The sequence below is a fragment of the Stylophora pistillata genome, chromosome 11, assembly GCF_964205215.1.
Source record: "Stylophora pistillata chromosome 11, jaStyPist1.2, whole genome shotgun sequence".
Classification (NCBI taxonomy): Eukaryota; Metazoa; Cnidaria; class Anthozoa; order Scleractinia; family Pocilloporidae; genus Stylophora; species Stylophora pistillata.
In genome coordinates this window covers 25,122,919-25,145,385 of record NC_142529.1, presented here as the reverse complement: position 1 = coordinate 25,145,385, position 22,467 = coordinate 25,122,919, and the positions used below count along the sequence as shown (strand labels likewise).

The 22,467-nt window shown below is 39.1% G+C and overlaps 1 protein-coding gene and 2 pseudogenes across 2 annotated transcripts; 2 read left to right on the top strand and 1 right to left on the bottom strand.

The window, feature by feature from the left end:
* The first annotated feature begins 641 nt into the window (after positions 1-641).
* LOC148720811 (uncharacterized) lies at positions 642-2,540 on the top strand (annotated as a pseudogene).
* A 243-nt stretch (positions 2,541-2,783) lies between these two features.
* LOC111324041 (E3 ubiquitin-protein ligase TRIM45) lies at positions 2,784-8,487 on the bottom strand. The gene is made up of 5 exons (XM_088739597.1): positions 8,005-8,487; positions 6,766-7,254; positions 6,169-6,427; positions 4,179-4,939; positions 2,784-3,378 (listed from the first exon to the last, which is right to left on the bottom strand). Exons 1-5 carry the CDS (start codon positions 8,456-8,458, stop codon positions 3,062-3,064), a joined length of 2,280 nt encoding a protein of 759 aa, XP_088595723.1. The 5' UTR covers positions 8,459-8,487; the 3' UTR covers positions 2,784-3,061.
* Positions 8,488-11,668: 3,181 nt separating this feature from the next.
* On the top strand, positions 11,669-16,463 carry LOC111324028 (uncharacterized; annotated as a pseudogene). Its single transcript, XR_015993595.1, has 7 exons — positions 11,669-11,999; positions 13,222-13,339; positions 13,659-13,744; positions 14,575-14,673; positions 14,769-14,813; positions 15,178-15,299; positions 16,368-16,463. The product of XR_015993595.1 is annotated as an uncharacterized LOC111324028 (transcript).
* Positions 16,464-22,467: the final 6,004 nt, after the last annotated feature.

Below are 22,467 nucleotides of genomic sequence, written 5' to 3'. Positions count from 1 at the left end.
ACAGAAGCCATACTTGTCAAGGGTCGCTTTAGAACCAATGTTTTTAAATTCTCATTTTTTAATCGCATTGTGGATTTATGGAATGACCTGCCTGTAGCTATTAGGACAATTGATTGAGTATCATTGTTTAGTAAGAAGGTGAATCAGTTTTATATCAGTAAATTTAACTTAAGTAAGGATAAATTTTTATAATTTTTGATTACATATTGTTGTTGCTATTTGTCTAAGTTAGTTTTTAATTTTTTTGTATTTTATAACAGGCAGTTTATTTAAAATAAGGAATCTAGAAGTCTGTATAAACTGGCCTAATTACTCAGATATCTCTTTTTTATACTTGTATATATATTTAACTCCTTGTTTTTGTTTTTGTTTTTGTTTTGATTATCTGTGTAATTGAATTTGAGTAAACAAATAAATAAATAAAAATTCATAAAAAAAAGTATTTTAAATATTGCCTATTTGTTTGTAATTCACGGACAAAAGCCTTTTCTGCTAATAGTCAAGCTGCCATGCGCTACCACCCCCTCGATAGCCTACTTACAGGCGGTAGCATGGTATAATGCGGCTTTTCTGGTTTTACTTCCCCTCCCCTTCGATTTGTCACTCGTCCCAGATCTTCCACCCGCCATTATGACCAGCAAGGGTATTCGTCGCGCAGAATTTCGCATAGGCTCCCTCCTCGGACACGCAACCATTCATTGCATGGTCCACGAAGGGATAAAGTTCATTTGATCATGTTGCTAAGCTTACCGAGGTACATCGTCGGAAAAGCACGGAGTCTCTATAATTTATAATGGCTGGTGATATAAAGAGTATTGTCGACTACACAAGATATCCCATTGCAGAGTCTGAGAGCCACATTCTTCAAGAAGTCATTAACCGTGCGAGAAGCGAGCTCAAGGACAACGGAATCACCTTGCTGCGGGGTTTTATGCTTCCTTGGGCTATTCGTCAAACAATCCTGGAGGTAGAAGAAGCCTTACCGATTGCATTTCGTGCAACAAGTGATCACAATGTCTATCTTGAGGAATGCAAGGAAGATTCGGTCCTCGGGAAAGACCACGCGAGGAATATTTTGTCTCGATCTTCAAAATGTTGTGTTACGCATGACCAAATCAAGACAAACTCGCCTCTAAATCTGCTCTACATGTCCCGGAGATGACAGACTTTGTTTGACTTCTCCTTCACAGGGACATGCTCTACCGTACGGCTGATCCTCTAGGAGCCTTAAATGTGCACGTTTACAGAGAAAATGACTGGGGGGAGTTCGCTGTTCTTCAAGCACCAGAGGGTGGGGGACTTTTTCAATATATCCCATCAACTAGCTAAGTTTTTGTTTGTCGTTTTCCGCAGCTCAGAATACCTTTCTTTTCACTCTCAAGATCTTGGTGATAATGGTGCTTGTGAACCTCAGAAGATGTGCCAAAGGCTAACGGAGGTGTTTAATTTTCTGACCTGGTTGTAGCTGAATTATATCTGTATACAAGAGACATCCAATTCTGAAAGTTATAATTTACCGCTGTTTCTGTAGACAAAAGACGTCTTATTCTGAAAGTAGTAATTTACCACTGTACAACCCAACCCTCCTCATCTTAAGTGACCTTTGGAAATATATCAACCCAAGGGGAGTGGGGAAAAGGCAATAGTTTGACATATCACTCCCTTAGGGAGGGTACTTTCTTAAGCTCCAGCTCTAAAAAAATTAGAATAAATCTACTTACAATCTATCACAATTTCTGCCATCTGATTGGCTATGCTACTTGCAATCGAGTTCTTGATAGACAGTGAGCCCCAGACTGAACCAACACTCAGGGTCTTAAAATAACTGAGGAGAGTGCGCTGCCTCTACCATGACATCTGCCAGTGGATGGACATTCTGGTCATCTCAGAGAAAGTCAATAAACCGTAGGTTTTTGTGTGCGTGTACACCTGCTGGCATTTCTTCCTTCAGTCTGCACTTACTTTTTTATCCAAAATAAGCGGGGAGGTGAGGGCAGGCCTTTCCCCTAGATCCCGGTTTGTGGTCTGGCCTTGATTCAGAAACCGGAGGCTGTCTGACCTAAGTCCCCAGCTAGGTGTTGTAAACTTGAATGAAATTTAAAATATTGCTTTGTTGCAAATAGATCAGATGGAAATGAAAGCTATAACCTTGTCAGGCAAGTGCTACTGGTTACTAAAGCTGGACAAGATCTGATGGCTCTTGGTGTGAAACATGCTGACATTCAGCCAGGAACCCTCGAGATATTCTCTGGGAAAAACTCTATGCATTGTGTCACTCCTGTTGGGGGCCAAAAGTCTAGAATCCTTCCTGTTTTATCCTATGAGCAGAAACCTGATGTTCACTTGAATGAATATACAAGAATGAAATTTTATGGGTGCTTGAAATAAACCAGATCTGTAAATATTATTTTTTTACTTTATTGACCTTTAGAACCAGGTTTTTGGACCATTCTACCTTCATTATCAAGTTTTAAATGTCACAGTAAAAGGAAAGTGTGGGTATATATTATACAAATAAAGTAAAAATTGAGAAAAACTCATTTATGATCAAAACATCCTAAAAGTATTTTTACTGTTGAATGTTTTCACACACCATTATTGTTAGTTAGTAATGTTTTGTTTTGTTTTTTATTTTTTTGTTTTTGTTTTTTGTTTTTTATTTTTTAACAAGCACAGTAAATTGTGAAGCAAAACCTATGTTATCCAGGATTACTTTTAACACTCAATTGCAAATTTTTCTGAGAACCAGCTTAGTTCATGTCCATATAAAAGTAGAAATTCTGCAGAAGGGACGTCTTGCAATTCCCCTGTCCCCCAATTGTGTGATAATTCATACAAATCTTGGAGAGAAAGCTACTTCCAATACAATCTTATCATTTGGATTTGCAAGAACAACCCTTTAGACCCCATGAATCATCAAAATCTGCTTTCTTCTTATAGTAACACTGCTGAATCATTCATTCAAAGTATGGAGAACATAGCTCTTGAGATATTTCTATGCTTCAAGAGATCATTAACTCTTGTCTGCGCGTAGAGATATCCTAACACTTAAGATCTTATACTAAAATATCTTAATTTGATTAGAAGAATCAGTCATGATTACTCGTCCCACTCTATCTACGGCAACTCCATACGGTTTACAAAGGCTCTCTCTTGCACATTCTGCTATAAGGTGCCCATCTTCTCCCGAAAACACTAGAAGGCAATTTCTCATACCATCCGCCATCAACATGTTGTCATTAGAATCAACAGTGATGGCTTCGGGAGCAAAAACTTTGTCAGATTTTGAGAATGGAAGCGAAATGTGTCTCAGAGGTTTTCCATCTGTGCTCAGTACTTGGAGGGCGCCATCGTTCACCAGGGATGTTACAATCTCTCCTAAAATTATACAAACGGAGAAGGATTTTAGATTTTTTCATAAGTATCTGGTATGATAGATAACATGATGTCAGAATGGTGGCAGCTTGCAGACAGGCCCCGATTTTAAAATGAAAAAAGAGAACAAGATGGGTGAAAACACTGGGAACTCAGTGGCGGATCTAAGGGGGGGTCCGGGCCCCCCCTTATTTTGGGTAACTATAAGAAACTTACAAGGAAGAAAAGCCGGCAGGTGTACACACAAAAAGACCTTCGCCCCCTCCCTTAGCTCAAGGTCTGCCCTGCCACTGGAACTAATGGCTGCGTAGCTCTCACTTCCCCTTTTTTTTTTTACGTTCAGTTACTAAACTTCATTGGGAAGAACCAATAAAAGTGTGCTTTTGACTCCGTCTATATGGTGCCAAAAGAGGTATAGCCCTGTGCCCATCCCTTTTGACCGCCAATGTAACAAATCGATATTGGTTTAGCGTCTTCAGCTGCGCCTCGTGTGTCCACAACATTGTGACCATAGTGATAACGAATATCGTTGTTGATAAGAGTACAGACCACGCTAAGGCACTTTCGATTTGTTGTTTACCACGGTACCGACATCAATTAAAACGATTCTTTCAATGATAAAGGCATTGCGTGACACATTGACGCGAGCAGTGTTGTCTGACTGTAATCGATAACGGCAAATTGCGACATTACTGCCAATTGTGGTAAAAAGTTACATAGGGAAAGGTTATATCCGAGGTTCTATTATTACTGAATAATGCAAGAACCTGTCGTAAAATGTGTTAACCCGAATAGTTCAATACCTTTTCTGTTTATTGCAACCCCACGGAGTTTGCTGCGGAGTCCATCGTCTTCATCTGGACATCCAACTTGAAAGTGTGACAAGTACTCCCCGTTACTGTCAAACACATAAATTTTCCTGTTTTGGCAATCAGTAATATAAACTTGTTGTTCTTTTTGACCAAAGACTACGTATGAGAACTTGGCGCATTTTTCGTCTTCGTCTTCAGGAAGTTTCAATCTTTTCACAAACTTTCCCTTCGCATCAAACATTTGCACCGTTCTACCGCTCCAATCAGAGACGAAAAACTTTCCGTCGTTGCTCACCGCTACACCCAAGGGACCACCGGGGAATTCACCACAACTGCTTCCTTTGTTTCCAAAAGCAAACAAAAACTCTCCAAGGGAATCAAAAATTTGCACGCGGAAATTGTTCCTGTCACATACAACGATTCTGTTGTCCTTGTCCACTGTTACTCCCCTAGCGCCTTTCAATTCTCCCGCCTTTTCCCCAGGCCCTCCTATCACCAGCTGTGGTTGGGTCATGTTTTTGTAGTCCCTCGTGGCGAAAGGCACGTGAACTGCGAAAGGGCTTTCATTCATTGAGCAGCCACGAATAGTAATGTGAATAAGATGTTTTCCTGGTATGGAAGGAGTGTAAGAAACGTTGTGTTTCCCGCCATTTTGCGCGTTGATTTCAGCCTCGTTTAATGTGCCATCCAGGGACTCGATCTGAACACGTAAGTCAGAGGTCTCGCATTCAATAGGTCTTCCTTTTCTATCCCTGAGTAAAAATGGAGATTTTGAAATCCTCGCGCGTATTGATGATGAACAACGGAAACTCTATCATTACAACGCAAAAAGGTACAAGAAAAGCAGCAGACTTTCAAAATGATTAGATTTTTGACGTTACATATACACCGACATCTCGTACATAGAGATTTTGAGATCTAGCAGATGGAGGGGGGACGCTTTGGTTGAGTCACAATGAAATTTGCCTGATCTGATCCCTACCTTAGGCTCTAAAGCATTCTTATGATCTTCCCTCATCTGCAGTCAATTTTCTATAGTCCTCTGTTAGCGACTACTGACCCCCCTCCGTTTCCCCTGAAAAACATGCAGCCTCCCCCCCTAAAAAAAAATCTTCCGATCCTCCTCAGGCGACAAACAATGACTGGTCCCTTTGGGGTCCTTCGGGGTCCCTTTGGGGCTCTTACGCTGCCGGGACCAATTTAAGGAACGAACCCGAGGCTCCAACCCAGACCTTCTCATCCATTGTTCAATATAATGACCGTTAAAGTGTACCTAAACCCAAAAATTTTTTTTCGCTCAACGAAATAAGCGTATTTTTTGGAGTATTTCTGTGCAAACATTTTTTTATTTGCTCAAATCTTCAATTGTCTGTGCCCCGTCAAAATACGGAAAATCGGCCGCCATCTTGCCCCACGGCCGAGTTTAAAGAGGAATGGCTCTAGCGGGTAATGTGACGCCAAATCGAGAACACGAAAGTCTGCATTTCACGCATTTTCGCTTGTTTAGGAAGGTTGTAGTCGATTTTGTCCGAAAATATGCCGACTAAGTGTGGTATAGGAGGATGTAGCAACGTGCGAAATTTGCAAGAGGGTATCACGCTTCATACATTCCTCATACAATACACCTGGTCGGCATATTTCGGACAATATCGACCACAACCTTCCCAAACAAGTGAAAATGTGTGAAAAGCAGACTTTCGTGTTCTCGATTTGACGTCACATTATCCGCTAGAGCCATTACTCTTTAAACTCGGTCGTGGGGCAAGATGGCGGCCGATTTTCCATATTTTGACTAGGCACAGAAAATTTAAGATTTAAGCAAATTAAAAAATTTTTGCACAGAAATACTCCAAAAAATAAGCTTATTTCGTTAAGCGAAAAAAAATTTGGGGGTTTAGGTGCACTTTAAGCTAACCATTAGGTGCTTCTCATGAAAGAAAGTTAAAAAGGACAAAAATAAATGAATATGACGACTGCAAACCTGGTTATCACTGTGAAACAAACTGTTTGGTTGACATTTGCTTCATGCAGACCAGTTCCTTCAGCTGTAGAAGTCGCAAAATAAGGGTACGAAGTATCTATTGAGCCAAAGGAATCAATAGCTTGTTGTAACGCTTCGTTTTCGGCAGAAAACTTGATCACGTGGTCCTCACGAGGCTGAAGTTCATAGTGGTGATTGGCAAGCGCTTCTAGTCTCTCGGAAATAAGATCTTTGGAGGAGAGCAAGTGTACTGGATCACCTATGATAAATTATAAAAAAAAATTCAGTTAGTGGGAAACTCAGTTACCTCAGACTTTTATTCGTTTAAATCGTATTCGCTGACTCTGGAAGCCTCTTACTATCTAAAACTTCCCGTTTCCAAGTTTTCTAAACCAATCATAAATAAAGCTTTGAGAAGCATAGTCTGTGTACAGCAGCCCCCTACCCACTTCCCATTTTTTTTTTGTGGGGGAAGGGTGGGTGAAGGGTTGCTGCACGAAAAACTATGTAAAGCACAACCAGTGCTTTAACGGATTACTTTCGACAGGCAAGGAAAAATGCTCTGATCTATCTTACAAAATCTCATTCAGTAGTTACCTTCTTCGAGGACTCTCTTCACAAAGCGACACGATACTTGCAGTGCATCTCGGGATGCCTCTAAACTTCGTCTTTGCACGTCCAGCGCAGTCTTCCTGTTCACTCGCACCAGCTCCACCGCGGCTCGCAGCTCACTCTTTCTTTGTTCTAAAGCCTTGATCTTAGCGTTGATGCTATCCTCAATATCCCGGATTATACCATCAGCTTTCATGTTCACCCGTGCTTGCATGCAGTTGAGCGCGGGAATGGCATTTTCTACCTTGATACAAACACTTCTTGTTTGTTCTAGTATTTGTGAAAACTTAGGGTATAGTTTGGAGTATGCGTCCTCTAAAAACTGAGTTTGATGCGTTTTGTGGTCTTTCAGAGCGCAATTGCGACAGATGCTTGTATTGCAAAGGTCGCAGAACAGCGCTAGTCTTTCACCGGTGTGTGTTACACAATAGGTTGGCCGGTTTAATTCCTTCAAAGACATGGTTTTTAGGTACTCTGTTAAAAAAACAAAACAAAACAAAACAAAACAAAAAAAAACAGATCAGAATAAAAAATTCTGTCAGTAAATCCCATAGTTTAAAAATGTCATTTTTGGTAATCAGAATCGTTAAGGATTTCAACTTGCTAGCCTGACAGTACAGGTGACCTGACGCGGAAAAAGATTTACTCGTAAAGCTCGAGATCACTCTTTCCCAGGCCCTTTTTTAACCCTTCCGCTGCCGCTGCCGGCGTACCTTATCTAGAAAGGGAACGGAAACTCTGACAGGCAAATAAAATATAAAATACAATGTAAAATCCTGACAAAGCATCCCCATGTCAGCAGATAACTGAGAAGACGAATAATTCATTCATTTCTAGTGCGCATCTTTACATGACTATGATGAAGAATAAAATTGAAATGGTGACTTGGAAAATTGTTAGCTAGGCGGATATATATTGATGCAGTAACAAATTCTCACGAATGTCTGATAAAGGATGGTAAGGCTCATCGCTTAGAGAGTTTGCGCTTCAAAAACTTTTCTTTTTCATCTTAAAACCCTCTTAATCCTCACAGTGACTAACCTTTAATTTCTCCATACAGTATGACGCTTGAACCAAATATAAAGGTCATGAGAATATGGGAAAAGATCACCATTTTAAGAAGTTTCCGATGTTTAAACAAATTCTCCTTTTAAAATACCACTGGAAACGTAAAGAGAACAACGTGGGGAATTTTTAAATGTATAAACGTATAGCCAGCCTCACCTAACGAGAGAAGATTATGGTGCTTTGTATCCTTAGCTTTTTTATGAGCCTCTGAGTGTAGCTCACAGAGATAAATCGAACATTCTCGACAACGCACTTCAGCCGATGATTCCTCCTCGCTGCAGTCACAAACATCACACTGAACGGATTTTCCTTCTTGTATTCGTAGTAAGTCGAGCAGTGACACCAGGAGCGAGTTAGCAGGAAGTTTCCTCACAGAATTTCGACTGTCTAGTCCTGTTTCTAAATGACACGAAGGGCACTTGAGTAGTTTGTCCTTCAGTGGTCGGTTTCGAAGTAAATTTTCAATGCACAGACAGCAAAAAGTATGCAAGCATGGAAGTATTCTTGGATCCACGAATAACTTGTCGCAGACCTGACATGTTAGGTTTGTCTTGATGCTCCAAACAACCTCTTCTTGATCAAGAATGTTCGTTTCTTTATCATCACTCATTCTATGTTAAAGTAATTTGCAATGATGACTTTTATCAATGCAAACACGCGAAAACTCATTTTACGTCGATAAAAAAAGAAAGCCGCAAAAAGCAATCTGAACGGGTTGGAATATAGAACACCTTTGTTTTACATAACGTAAACTATTAGACTGTCCAAGGCAATTCAAAGTTCACTGTGATGCCAACAGAAAACAAACGGGAGGTAATCTCTCTGACTGACAAAAGAATTAATTTACTTGTAATCCATTGAACGAGCACTTGATCTTGGTAAAGACCGAACTCAACACAAAGCCCTCATTTCAGCCAAACCAACAAATGATTCATTTCAGTTAGTGCAGCACGTAGAAGCCGGGATTCTTGTGAGATGTGCGGCGAGTAGCTAAAATACCTTACTGTTTTAGCGTGTGCTGGTTGAAGAACTTAAAAGCAACAATAAGCAATACCAATAAACATTCAAAGTGAGTGATTTACTCACCAACGTGATAGACAACAATAGGAATTGCTTTTGAAAATGGCGATCATATTGTCACCCAAGGGATTTTGGAGGCTTTTTCGTATGAAAGCAAGACGCCGACCCAAATATGTCGAACTCTTTGCTTGTGGCTTCGTTCAAAAATCGTTTCCGTTCACAAAACACTTTGTTTTTGTTTTCACAGATTTTCTACACCCCAAAAACAGAAAATAGAAACCGAGACTTTTGTCATGTAAAAAGTTGCAAGAGTACCTTTTTTCAAATGTATTAATTGGTTGAATAAAAGGCGCAAAGTTTTAAGTTTCTGAAGGAACTTTTAAGTTTCTTCAGAACACTTAAAAGTGTTGTGTTAGGGCGAACAAACTGTTCTTTGTTTTTTTTTTTTTGAACACGCATATATGTTGATGCATTTTTCTTGTCCTCCATAACATTTATCAGTGAAACCGAGAGTCCGGATGAGGTATTTTTCGTCGACGTTTTCAAAATCCTTCTTTTTCAAAGGTCCACGCAAGAAAAGCGACGTTTTTTAAAAAAAACCACGTTTTTAAAAAAACCAAAATTTCCCGTTTTCATTAGTGTTTTCAGGCGTTTTAGAGGAAATAATTGGTAGAAAATTGCAAAAATATAATGTGCGTTGTCGAACTAGGTGCGCAAGAATGGATGAGGGCATGCAAAGTGGTCTGCGAAGTCCGTCGCGGGAGTAAAAAAAAGAATAAATGAAAAAAAAAATTGCTGATAGCGCATCCCGGGAAACTCTTGGAGTGACGACGATGCGCCGCAAGAGCTCTGTATGTGAGGCACTTTTCGATACTCATGGAGTACCGGGGTCCAATTTTTTTTGCACTTTTTTTTTTCTTTGACTCGCGCGACGGGCTTGGCTGGAAAGGAGGGTCTAACTCGTCTTCTACATATAAGCATAGTCTACTAACTGTGATCAGCGTTTGGACCAGATAGGCCAACACGCATCAAAATGGACACGTTTTCAAATGTAACCGGATCAGAGTGGATTGGTGAGAAGAATCAAAGCGAAAACACCAGTGTGGACGAAAATATTGAGTTAAATAATCTTTTCAGGTCAAACATTAAAACCCAATTTTCAAACTCAATTACGCATTTCGATATTACACACGTTATTTCAACACATACTTGCAAAAACTTCTACAATCACTTCATGGCCAGGACTTTCCGCTATTAGAACTCTTGGCTTGACGACAATGCGCCGCAAGAGCTCTGTGAGTGAGGTACTTTTCGAGCGCTTCACCCAATCAAATTCAATTTCGCGAGCGTGCTTCTGTCAATTTCCCACTGTGCACGCTGATGAATAGGCTTTTGTACATTATGCTTTTGTTTCCCCGCTAAAATGCTCCACCTTAATGCTCCATTTTTCCCACTAAAATGCTCGGTCTCCCCCAAAAAAGTAACTAAAATGTTCGGATAATGCTCATTATACAAAGGTATTTTTATTTGATTTGCAAGTTTACACTTACTTACAAGTGTTGCAAGTAACGACACTGGGTATACAGGTTTATGCTTTCTTCGTAACCCGTGTAACTTACACGGGTCACGAAGAAAACAAACATGGCCACCTTTTGAGTCTTGAAAGGTAAAACCGCTGACTTGTCTCCACTCAGCTGTATTAGTTTTTTTCGTGAATTAAAAGCGGGACTCAAAAAAGTTAATTTCTATTTTATTTTCTCGCAAAAGATTAATTTTCCGGGAAAATGCCACTAAAATGCTCGAATAATGCTCAATGCTTTTGCCTCACTAAAATGCTCGAAAAAATGCTAGCATAATGTACAAAAGCCAACTGATGAAGTCGGCAAACAAACGCAAACGCATTGAAGCGCACAAAAGGGAATTTCTGCCTTTTAGACATAAACTACAGCGTTGAAAATGTTATAAACAATTGGTTCATGTGTCGGCTGTGCGTTCATCGAGAATTGAAGCACGCGGGAAGTTTGGAGAACACGAAAGATGCGCCGGAGTTGCTCGAGGTGTAGCTGACGCATGAACTTGCACAATTCAGTTGATGAACAAGCTGAAAGAGATCGTGGATTTTTACTTTCCTTTATTTTTTCATCTGATACAACGCGCTCAGATTACCGATGAAGAAGATGTTTACTTTTCACACGTGCACAATGTAAAATAACTTAATTATTCGTTGAATGAAATCAATGCAGAATTAAGTCGCATTAAACAGGAAAAAAAAACAAGCTTTTTTTGATATTTAAGACATTTAATTTACCGTTACGGTAAAATCCGTGGATAGAATCAGACACAAATTACAATTTATCATTAAAGACAAATGTGGAATTGTCATGATTTTCACCGCGATGTTAGTTTCAAATATAGTTTTATCTGGTTCTACGAAAGGAAGAACTAATACAACTACTTGCTTAAAGGCTTACGTATACTATAACACGGAATACTTATAAGCACACCTCGTTCTTTCCCCCAAGCAAATCAGTTTTTGAAATTTTTCCACCTCTTATTTAGTTTTATTCATATGTGCACGTGGTGTGTGCTGAACTGAAAATGAAATTTTAAAAATCAGTACTTGTCTAAGAACTAATATCAAATTTAATCACTTGTACAATCAAGAACGTTGTAAATCATTTGGAAAGCCTAGAACTCTAGAAATCCGAACATAGCAAAGCAACGCGATCATGGGTTGATATAATCTTGGCTGCTGACCTTGATTTACGAAAATAACAGCACGCCTCTGATCGCACTACCGTTTCATGCCTTTTGATCAGCTAACTAGCTAAGTCAAGATAAAAATGAGAAAATTGAAGTTGATCGACGAGATTCAATTCTGTCAGTCCAGATGTAAGACAAATTCTCGCCACTAGAATGCACGGAAGCGTACTGAGAAGAATCTTTTTTGTTTAATTGAAAGGTTCAAAAGCATCCAGCGCTAGCAGCTACGCTTAAATCAGTTCAGTTGAGTTTGACGTTAAGAGTAACATAACTTCGACTTTTCGTCCACGATGGTAGTTTTGGTGAGAACTTTTGGCCGCCGCTTCAGTCTTCGCAGAGGTGTTAGGATAGTCGGAATCTGGGGTCTGGTGAGTTCCGGCAGTTATCAATCATACGAGTTTCGGAGACATTCTCCTTTTCAAGCCCCTATATCACTTGATTTTTACTAATGGTTTTCGCCATTTCGCTGAAACCGCGAACTTTAGGTCGCGTAGAAAATAAGTACAGCGTAGTTTAGGGGGGGGGGGGAAGGAAACTGTGGTGCTGCGTCTTTGAAGTAACAGGTAATTTTGGCTTTATCAACTGAGTTGAGCACGCAAATTAGCCAACGTAAAGAGTTTCAAAGCTGACGTTTCGAACATTAGCCTTTCGTCAGAGCGAATGGCGAATGGCTAACACTCGAAACGTCGTATAGTTTAGGCTCGCGATATTTGTTTTCCATCGCTTGAAATGTTAAGATAAATTTTAGTGCGTGGTTTCCAAAACCTTGTTCTCTAGTCAAAAACGATAATGTTGTTACCAGAAAAACGAACGCACAATTTATATTGTAATAGCCAAGATATATGTGTATTATGACATTTCAGGAAGAGCAACTGGAAGCTTCATAGGTTTTACCGAGATAAAATGTCTCTTGCTTTGACTTGGTCAAAAAAGATTATCATGTAAAGCAGTTTGATTTGATGGTTAGATGCGCAGTTGCAACTCATACTTTTAAATTAACAAATATTATCCTCACTGGTGAGCTACTTTGAAATAAATCGCGAAAGAGAAGTCTGAAAACGATTCAGACTTCGATGGGATTTGACGAACGTGTATCTCTTTGATGTTTTAAACTACTGAAATCTCAAGATTGGAGCGATGCAAATTTTTGCGGGTTCTTCGTTCTTTAAAGGAATCGTTAAAGGAATCTGATCATAATCTAAGGAAATAAATCGTATTTTGACTTGCGAATACTTTTCAATTAAAGAAAAATTATCTTAGGTGAGGTGCAATTAACGAAACTGAAGCTCGTGGCTGGTATTACACGGGGGTGAGAAGGAGAGCGGGGGGAGGGGAGGGGAGGGGAGGGGGAATGTTGAGGCTTGAAGTTGATAGGCGCACGATACATTCGGTCCGAGTGTCTTTTCATGTTTGAAAAACAAAGCGTCTTCCTTTCTCATTAAAAGCACTGACCTTTGCTTAAAATCGATCCTTCTTTAATCTGCTGCAGGTTAAAGAAGGTTTGATTTCAAATAAGTCGAAAGAGAGCAATTTGTATCTGCTCTGGTATATCAAATCTGATCTGCACTTGCGTTTCTTTTCGTATTTCAGATTTACTCCGCATATGCAATTTATCAAGGCATTCACTTAATTAGACTTTTCAAGAAAGTAGAGGAGGACGCCGACGAAATCAGCCAATATTTGCCTTTCAGAGAAAAGTATCTTCTAGGTATCCCAGCTTGCTTTGTCTCGCTTCGTTAAAATCTGTTAGAAAGAAAACGTATTTAGGACGAAATCATTTTCATTTGAGAGCTTATTTGTTGGAATGTGCGAGGTTTATTAGCAACTTAGATAAGTACTATTCATTGGAATTGCTCGTGATCTTGTATGAAAATGAATGTTCACTGAACTAATATATTATCAACAAAAAAATGTCAAGGTTTCCGCCAAAAGTGTTGTCCTAGTCTATAATTTTTTTTTCCTCATGTTCTGATTATCTTTTGACTGATTAATTGATTGATTGTTTTAATGAACATCTCTAAATAAAGCAATCGTCCCACTGAATTATGCGAACCTCGCAGCCAGAGTCGTCTCAGTGTTGGTGGACCTGTTGCTTCTGGGATCCTCTTTCTCAGTAAGTCCAACACACTAATTCTAAGAACGTAATTTTTAGCATGTTACTGAAAATCATTTGAGAAAATAAAGCATTATGATTAAAGTTGTCTCATATTTCATGCTAATTCTTATTTTAGAAACTTCAAACTAGTCGTTAGATTTTGTAACGGAAACGACTTTTCTAAGAGAGAAATGCATAATTAAGATTGTTTCGCTGAATAGTCTTGGTATGTTACGTATCGGTTGTTTGTTTTTTTTTCTTATATCTTTATGGATTAATTATATAAACTATAGTCTGCATTTGGCGCAATGATATGAAGAGGTATTTGTCCGTGGATATCATCTGTTCCGATATTCTCCAAGGACAACTATACGAGTATATTTTCGTGCCAAATGGAGGCTATTGTCTTTATTATTCTTCAAGTATTTTTGCAATTTGCATCATACGGGAAAGTGTATAGGAACAGCTTATTGTTTGATGCGTGGGATGTTTACTTTTCAGTGTTCTTTGGCACGATTTTATGAAAAACTAACATGTCCCTTCTTCATCTGTAACTACACCAAAATGGCCTTTCATCTTGAATTCAAGTATAAATGCTTTCATTGCAATAGATGCTAGGTCTAAGAAATGGGGAGTTTCATGATCATGTGATGCCTTTAGACCCTTCAAACAATGTTTATTAAACCTGACCATATGACTACCGAACACAAATCGTCAAGCTTTCGCTTCAAATTCAATCGTTTATTCATGGTTGCCATGGCAACTCAAACAGTCGCAGCTGGTAGTGCTGATTTGGTTAGTTATGTATTTGTTTGTCAATGATCGATCCTCGTTCTTTTCCGTCTCAGGGTGACAGGCGTTTGGCGTTTCCATGGCTTGGGTGGAGCATCTTCGACCTCTTTTTTACTCTTGGAGTGATGATATTTTTTATTTCCATCTGGAAAGGGGTAAATTGAAACAAACTTCTTTTTTTTTAATGAAATACTAGTAGATAGTTTTTTCAAAAAACTTAACATGATTTCTGTTTCTTTCTATGTTACAGTTTGCCGCCTTCCTACTTGTCTTTAGCAGTGAATGGTTGTTGTCGGTATGTTTTGTTTCAATCTTAGGACAATTTGTATTTGAGAGTCGAAAGAAATTGGAAATTGCATTGGTTTTGCTTTACTTCGCTCTGTGATTGGTTCAGAAATCTCGCGCCACTGACCAATCAAGTGCAAAATTGAACTAATCACGACTTATTTGTCCACCTTTTCCGGCACTTTTCTCACTCTAAATTCCCGTTGGTTCTTAAAGGTCATTTCCTTTCTTCAGATCAGCCGTCTGGATTACTTTGAATTCAGGTTTTACTAAACTCGATCGAAAAGCACTCAATTCTCTTTTTCAATTAACTTCCCACTCGTAAATTAACGGTGACCTGGGTCTTACCTCATGTCCTCCTTTCTTTTCCTAAGATCTACTACATCGTAGTGGTTTATTCGTTCATCGAAGCCCTTCGTGAAGATCCCTCGGGAACGAGTGCGGGATATCGTGCAGGATATTTGTCCCTCTGACAGGAGGCAATCAAACTCAGATGGTAATTATATTTTCACTGTTTTAATGCAACATAACCATCTCCTCGTTGAGAATTTTTTTTTATGTTACCGAACAAAATGAAAAAAAATTGGAGCCGGACAGCAATGTGGGCACGGAAGAGGTCTGTCAGGGTACTGCTCGGGAACCTATCGCGCGCTCACATTGTTCACGCGCGTCAATGAGCCTGCTCGCAAGTTAACCCTTTCACTGCCACGAGTGACCAAAACAGAGTTTCTCCTTACAATATCACTACGGTATCACGCGGACAAGTGATGACAATAGACAAAAATATCAACTAGAGTATTACAAGTTGATCCACTACCAAATTCTCCAAGGAACATTATAAGAATTGTAAAGCAGACAGGAGGGAGAATTTCTAATGAGATCTTGGGAGTGAAATGCAGGGATAACCGCAGGAAAGATAAATATATCAAATTTTCAGCCAAGAGTCATTCTTATTCCTCACTTTTTCATTTTCCTTTCATATCAGAATTTAGTATAATGTCAGAGGTGAGCAAAGAGTTTCCAGCAATCTGATTGGTCAAGCGGTTCCTTATATGACGCTGTATAAACTGTGTTAACTACTCGGTTCTGTAAAAACAAAGTTCTTATTCGCGCACACACTAATCCAAGTAATCAAATGTAGGGCCAAAATTCACGAGTTTTATACCTGCTAGCACTTTGCATATATTACGGTCACACTACAATGTACACTAATTAGCAACGATTCTATTTTGATAAAACGTAAATGGCGGCGTGAATTGCTGATGATGTAACAAACTGTTCCACGCCGTTTAAAATAAATGTTAAAATAAAATTAAATTTTAATAAATGTTACTAAAATGTTATTATTTTAGAATTTTCTCTGTTGTTCAGCTCTGAAATTATACTTAAACAATTATTCGCCTCAGGTTCGGTGAATATTGTCGAATAATCCCCTCAACTTCGTCTCGGGGATTATTCGACGGTATTCACCTCGCCGTCGGCGAATTATTGTTAAATATCGCTTCTTTAAGCGAGCCAAGTTACGATAATTTATCAAAGTCATTTTTTTTTCATCATTTCACAGGCTGCAATGGGACCCCCTCCATTCGCAGTATCACACATGGGCACGGTGTAAAGTCAGCAAGAAAATAAAATGTGACCGACCCAAGTGATTACTGATCATCGTTTTAATTTGTTATTGTTTAAAAGAATAACTGGCGTGAACTGAGTTCAAATGTAGAGATAGTTTTTTTCGGATTGGTAGAGAGTAGAATCAAGGTACCAGTCATTATCTTTCACCTGTGGCGGGGAGGAGGTTAACCCCATCAAGACCCGCTGTAAACCGTGTGATCCCCCATAAGGCTCTGCAGGATTCTAATGAATTCCCTTCGACCATTGGCAGTCAATTTTCGATGGTCCTCCCCCTAGACTGTTGGAGACGAGCGACCCTCCCTCAGTTCTCCCCTGAAACGAGAGTCTCAATCATGTCAATGGGGTGATCGGTAGCATTTTGCCGTTAAAATTTTGGCCAATTTAAGGCTAACGATCGATCATTTTCCATTGTAGTCACCTGACAAAATTGTTACGGTTAATCTTTTTACGACGACCGGTTAAAATTTTTCAATTTTACGTCTAAGATACAGACATACATACATACTTTGTTGAGACTCCCTTCAACAGGGCTTTTCGGTCACAATGTTAACGAACTTAGTTACTGTAATTTAATTAAGATCAAATGTATTTAAAATCATTCAAAGTATTTCCAAATTTACTACATATAGAACATATTGTTAAAAGGTTTCCGCTTAAAGATATCAATATCTTTAGTATTCCTAATGTTGTCAGGTAGACCATTCCATTCCCGTGGGCCGCGAAAATAAAATGCCCTCTGTCCCATCGACAATCTGCATCGGGGGATCACAAAATCATTACATCCCCTTGTGTTCCTATTGTAAACTGCTGAACGCTTAAAATATTTACGTAAATAGTCTGGAGCTAAACCATTTACACCTTTATATACTAAAACTAAATCATTAAATAAAACCTTTTCTGTAACATCTAACCATCTAAGAGATCTCCGCCCCTGAGAGATATGGTCAAATTTCTTTAAACCTAATACAACTCTGGCAGCAAAATTTTGTACCAACTGTAGTTTGTGTAGATTACGCTTAGATGTGTTCCCCCACACTGAGGAACAATAAAATGATTTACTAAAAAAAAAAACTATTTATTAGTAATAGAAGTGTTTTCTTATCTAAAAGGTGCTTAATTCTTCTTATCTGTACCAACTGGTTCATGCAACTACAGGCTGTTTTAGTAATATGCACATCATAGTTAAGATATTGATCAACATATACCCCGATATCCTTAGCAAACGAAACTGGTGAGATAGTCTTGCCCAGCAGAGTTAAGGAGATATGAGGTAGCCTCTTAAGAAGTTGTGTTGAGCCAACAACTACCAATTTTGTCTTCTCGGGATTTATGAGTAAAGAATTCTCTGCAGCACACCATCTACTGATGTTCCTAAGATCATGATTTGCGGCGACTCTAGCACTTGATGAGTCTGATATGGGAGACATAAAATGCAATTGACAATCATCAACATACGCAGCGGCTTGACTGTGGGTAATAGCACTGATTAAATCATTAATGTAGACAGTAAGGCACAGGACCCAATATTGACCCCTGAGGTACTCCGTTTGTTAAAGGTAACAATTCTGAGACTGAATCTTCATATCGTACTCTCTGATATCTACTGGATAGATAGCTACTAAACCAAGAAGCTGCAGAAGTGTTGAGACCCAGTTTCCGTAGTTTTCTTAATAACAGATTATGATTAAGGCTGTCAAAAGCTCTTGACATATCAAGCAGTACTAATAATGACGCTGCTTTTTCATCAATTGCTTTCAAAATGTTATCTGTAACATTTACGAGGGCAGTTTCTGTCGAATACATTTTCCTGTTGCCACTTTGATAATTCGACAGTTTATCATATTTTGTCAAAAATTCCACAAACTGCTTGTGTGCCAGTCTCTCACTTACTTTCGATGGGATGGGTAACAGTGAAATCGGCCTGTTGTTGGCTGGTTCTTCTGGGTTCCCTTCTTTGGGTACAGGTATAACCTCAGCAATTTTCCATACTTTAGGAAACGCAGCCACATTAAACGGGTTATTCACCAGTCTGGAAATCACAGGTGCAATGCTCTCACAACTGTCTTTCAGGACTCGGGCAGAGATTTTATCATATCCTGGTGCTTTGTTGGTAGCTAAACTCTTAATGACAGACTTTTACATCAATTTCTTTTACCTCTTGAAACTCAAATTCTTCTGTTTCAGCGTGCAGGCCAGTGCCAATGCCTTCTTCCCCACGACCACAATCTTTATCCTCATCCAAACCGTGTTCTCTTGTTGTCAGGTTCGCTTTTTTCGCAGGAAGTTCTCCTACTGAAGTAAAATACTTATCAAATTTGTTTGCCAAAGTCTAATGGTCCTCAAATGTGCCTGGACGTCTAGCAATACCACGAGACATACATCAATTTAATATCTTCCAAGTGGCATTTGTATTACCTCTGCTGTTAGCTATTTCGTTTCTTACATAGATTTTTTCAGCAAGCCTCAGCTCGCGTTTCACTTCTTGTCGGAAGAAACGATATCCGTTCCAGCACAGCTTATCATTTGTCTGAATGGCTTTCTTATGCCAAAGGTCCCTGGTCTTCATAAGCTACTTAATTTCTGGTGTTACAAACGGTTAGAGCGGAACTTGATCTTTACACGTTTGATGGGCGCGTGCTGATCTAACACGTCCATGAAGAGAGAACTGAATGTTTCCACTTGGGAATCAATGTCCTTAAAGAAGTATACCATGTGCCACGGAACAAGAGAAAGATCTTCGAAAAAGCTATCGGGTGCGTACCCGGAAAAGCTTCTTGTAGTGACGTACTTGGCTATGGCTTTAGGGCGATTTATCCTTAATGTAACTTCAACTAAGTTGTGATCACTTAGTGAGGACATAATGACTGAGCAAGACTCCGCTAGGTTAGGATCAGTAATCATGATAACGTCAATTAGCCAGCGTTTTGTTTCTGTAACTCTAGTCGGTTCCTTCACTAGTTGTGTCAGGTTGAAACTAGCAACAAGGTCTTTGAAAGTTCGACTATCCGCTGTATCATCGAGAATGTTACAATTTAAGTCACCCAGAATGATAACGTCATAGCTAAGCAGTAACATATTCAGGAGACTTCTTGACAAACTATCGCTGAAGGCTGATGTGGTGCTTGGTGGTCTATAAACAGTGCAAATAAGAATAGATTTGCACTGTCGCGCTTGAACCTTTATCCAGAGCTGTTGAAAACTTTCATCGCTAATTCCCGTGGGGTCTTTTAGAATAGTCGCTATGAATGTGTCTCTGATGTATACTGCAAGGCCGCCACCAGTTTTATGTTCTCCCCTATCTTGGCGGAAGAACACAAATCCAGGAATCTGCATAGCTTGATTATCAACCGTTGAGTCAAGCCAAGTCTCTGATATAGTAAATATATCAAAGCCATTTTCTTCGATGGTATGTTGTAAAAGAAGAAAATGTTCGCGAGACTTCAACGAACGGATATTCAAATGAGCAATCTTGATGCTCGAATTTGCATGTTGGTCGTCCACGGACGCAATTGAATAATTTTCTTTGGTATCTTGTCCAGACCGAGAATTTTGCTTTCGCTTTGAATTTGGGCCAGGATGTGGGTGAACATCGCCACTAAGAATGATCTGTATTATCACCGGGTTAAAACTTTGACTCCCATTAGAAGAGTAGAGTAATCTTCGTCGAAGAAATTTCCTCTTACTCGTGCACATGGCGACCTTGGTTCCCGCTGCAAACATGCTTGACACTCCATATTTCAAAGTTCCTTGGCTTAAAACTATGCATTCCGGGTCAAAGTCTTCTACAGAGTCAGCAGAATTGATCTTAGGATTGTTAGCGCAGTTTGAGAGCCCGCAGATAAGAAAACAAAAGTATAATACAGAATAAACACAGAGCTCAGGACGACGTGACCGCTCATTCTCACGTAGGTGTTCGGGTATCACCGGTTCACCCCATTGAAACTCTCTAAAAACCACCATCCCCTCTTTCTCCCTTTCCTGGGCTATAAACAATGACTGGTCCCTAGTCCTTTTGGGGACATTTATATCTTTAGGAGTTACTATTAAAATGATATTTGAAACAAGTTGCCTTCTGTTATATAACGTAATATTAATTTTAAAGCTAAAGTAATATTCAGCCTCTAATATATATATATCTTATTAGACGTTTTGTTGTGTAGTATCGCTGAGTATATTTACGAGTTGTGCCGTATTTTGACGAGCCCGTAGGGCGAGTTAAAATACAAATAACGAGTAAAAATACCCAGGGATACTACATAACAAAACGTCTAATAAGTTATTTATTATCCAACACGCCAAACTGTTATTTCAGTGCGGGCGAATTTCGCAGATATTTGTTTACGGGGAGTGCGTGACAGAATTATGCGAAGCGAAAGGGAATTGGCGCGTTGTTGTGGCGCTGTCTCTATTTTCTTCATTAAATGAAGAAATTTTCTGGTCGTCAAGCTGTTTTTCTTCGTTCGATTCATCTAATGAACATGGGCCTATATTTGCCAGCCATTCTGACACTTCGTCGTCGGAAATATGATTCAAATTGTCCGCCATTTGTTTTTTTTTTCGTAACTACAATCCAATTCTTCGCTTGCGCGATGCGAGAAAACCTGTTTAACCGGTACTTCAATAGACGAGTACAAATACCGTGTGATATTTGTACTCGTCTATGGCATTATTTGTACTCGTCTAGGTGTAGTTGGATAATAAGTGGTGATATGATGATATTACGTGCTGCGCGCTGATTCAAATTTAAAATCACCCATATCGTTTTCGACCAATTTACACCGCACTCATTCCATCAGTTGCCTTTATTTTTTACATTTCATTTGAAATCACCGGTGATCCATGATATCTCATTTGCTCTATGCTGTACAATTTATCCATGAATCGCTTTTTTTCTTGCTTTAGTTGATAATCAATTACAGCGAGTCTTGAGAGGTTTCTAAAGACTTTCATTAGTTGTTCAGCAGGGTTGTAAGCTTTCATTATTTATAGATTAGCTTAGCTTAGCAGTTAATAATAATAAAAAAAACCCTGGTAATTTTTGGGAAAGAGAAAAGTCACCTTTAAGTCAAGATCAAGATATTCGTGCGTTTTTCAATTGCGGAAAGAACTGAAAGTGATAGCAGGTTTAGCTAGGTGTTTTTTTCCTTTCCTCCGCCAGACGTCCTTTGAGGCAGAACGCTGTGATTACCATATCAATGAATAGTACTTTTACTTTCCACACGTGCACAAAGTAAATAGCTTAATTATTGAATAAAATCTATCGTAGCGTTAAACAGGAAAAAAAAACAGTTGTTTTTTATGTAGACGTTACCGTATTGTCGATAAATTACAATTTATCATTAATAATAAATGTGTAATTGTCACTAGGGTTTCCACCGCCATGTTAATCTGAAATTTAGTTTTATCTGGTTCTACGAACAGAAGGAGTAATAAAATTACCTGCTGAGAGGCTTACTTATACAATCACACAGGATAATTTATAACTATAAATCGCTCTTTCCCTTCCGCATATTAGTTTCCAGTGGACATTGTGAATTTTTCCACCGTGCACGTGACGTGTAATGAACTGAAAGTTAAATTTTGAAAATCATTTCTTCTCTAACAACTAATGTTTTCGTTTCAGTCTCCGTATACTTAACCTTTTCACTAACTACTAGAAGTGCTTAAAACTTGCAAGTCAACACTGTATCAACAAGATGGAAAATGAGAAAATAGAAATTGATCGACGAGATTAAATTCTGTCAGTCTCGATAGTAGACAAATTCTCACCACCAGAGTGCACGAAAATTACATAAAGGAAGTAAAAAAAATGAAAGCATCCAGCTGCCACGCTTGAACCAGTTCAGTTGAGCTTGACGTTGAGAAGAATAACTTCGACTTTTCGTCTTCAATGGCAGTTTTGGTGAAAACTTGTTGCTGTGGCTACAGTCTTCGTACAGGTGTTATGTTTCTCGCAATGTTTGGCGTGGTGAGTTAAATTTCCAGCCGTTATTACTCCTATAAATTTCGGAGACAATTTCCTTTTCGAACCC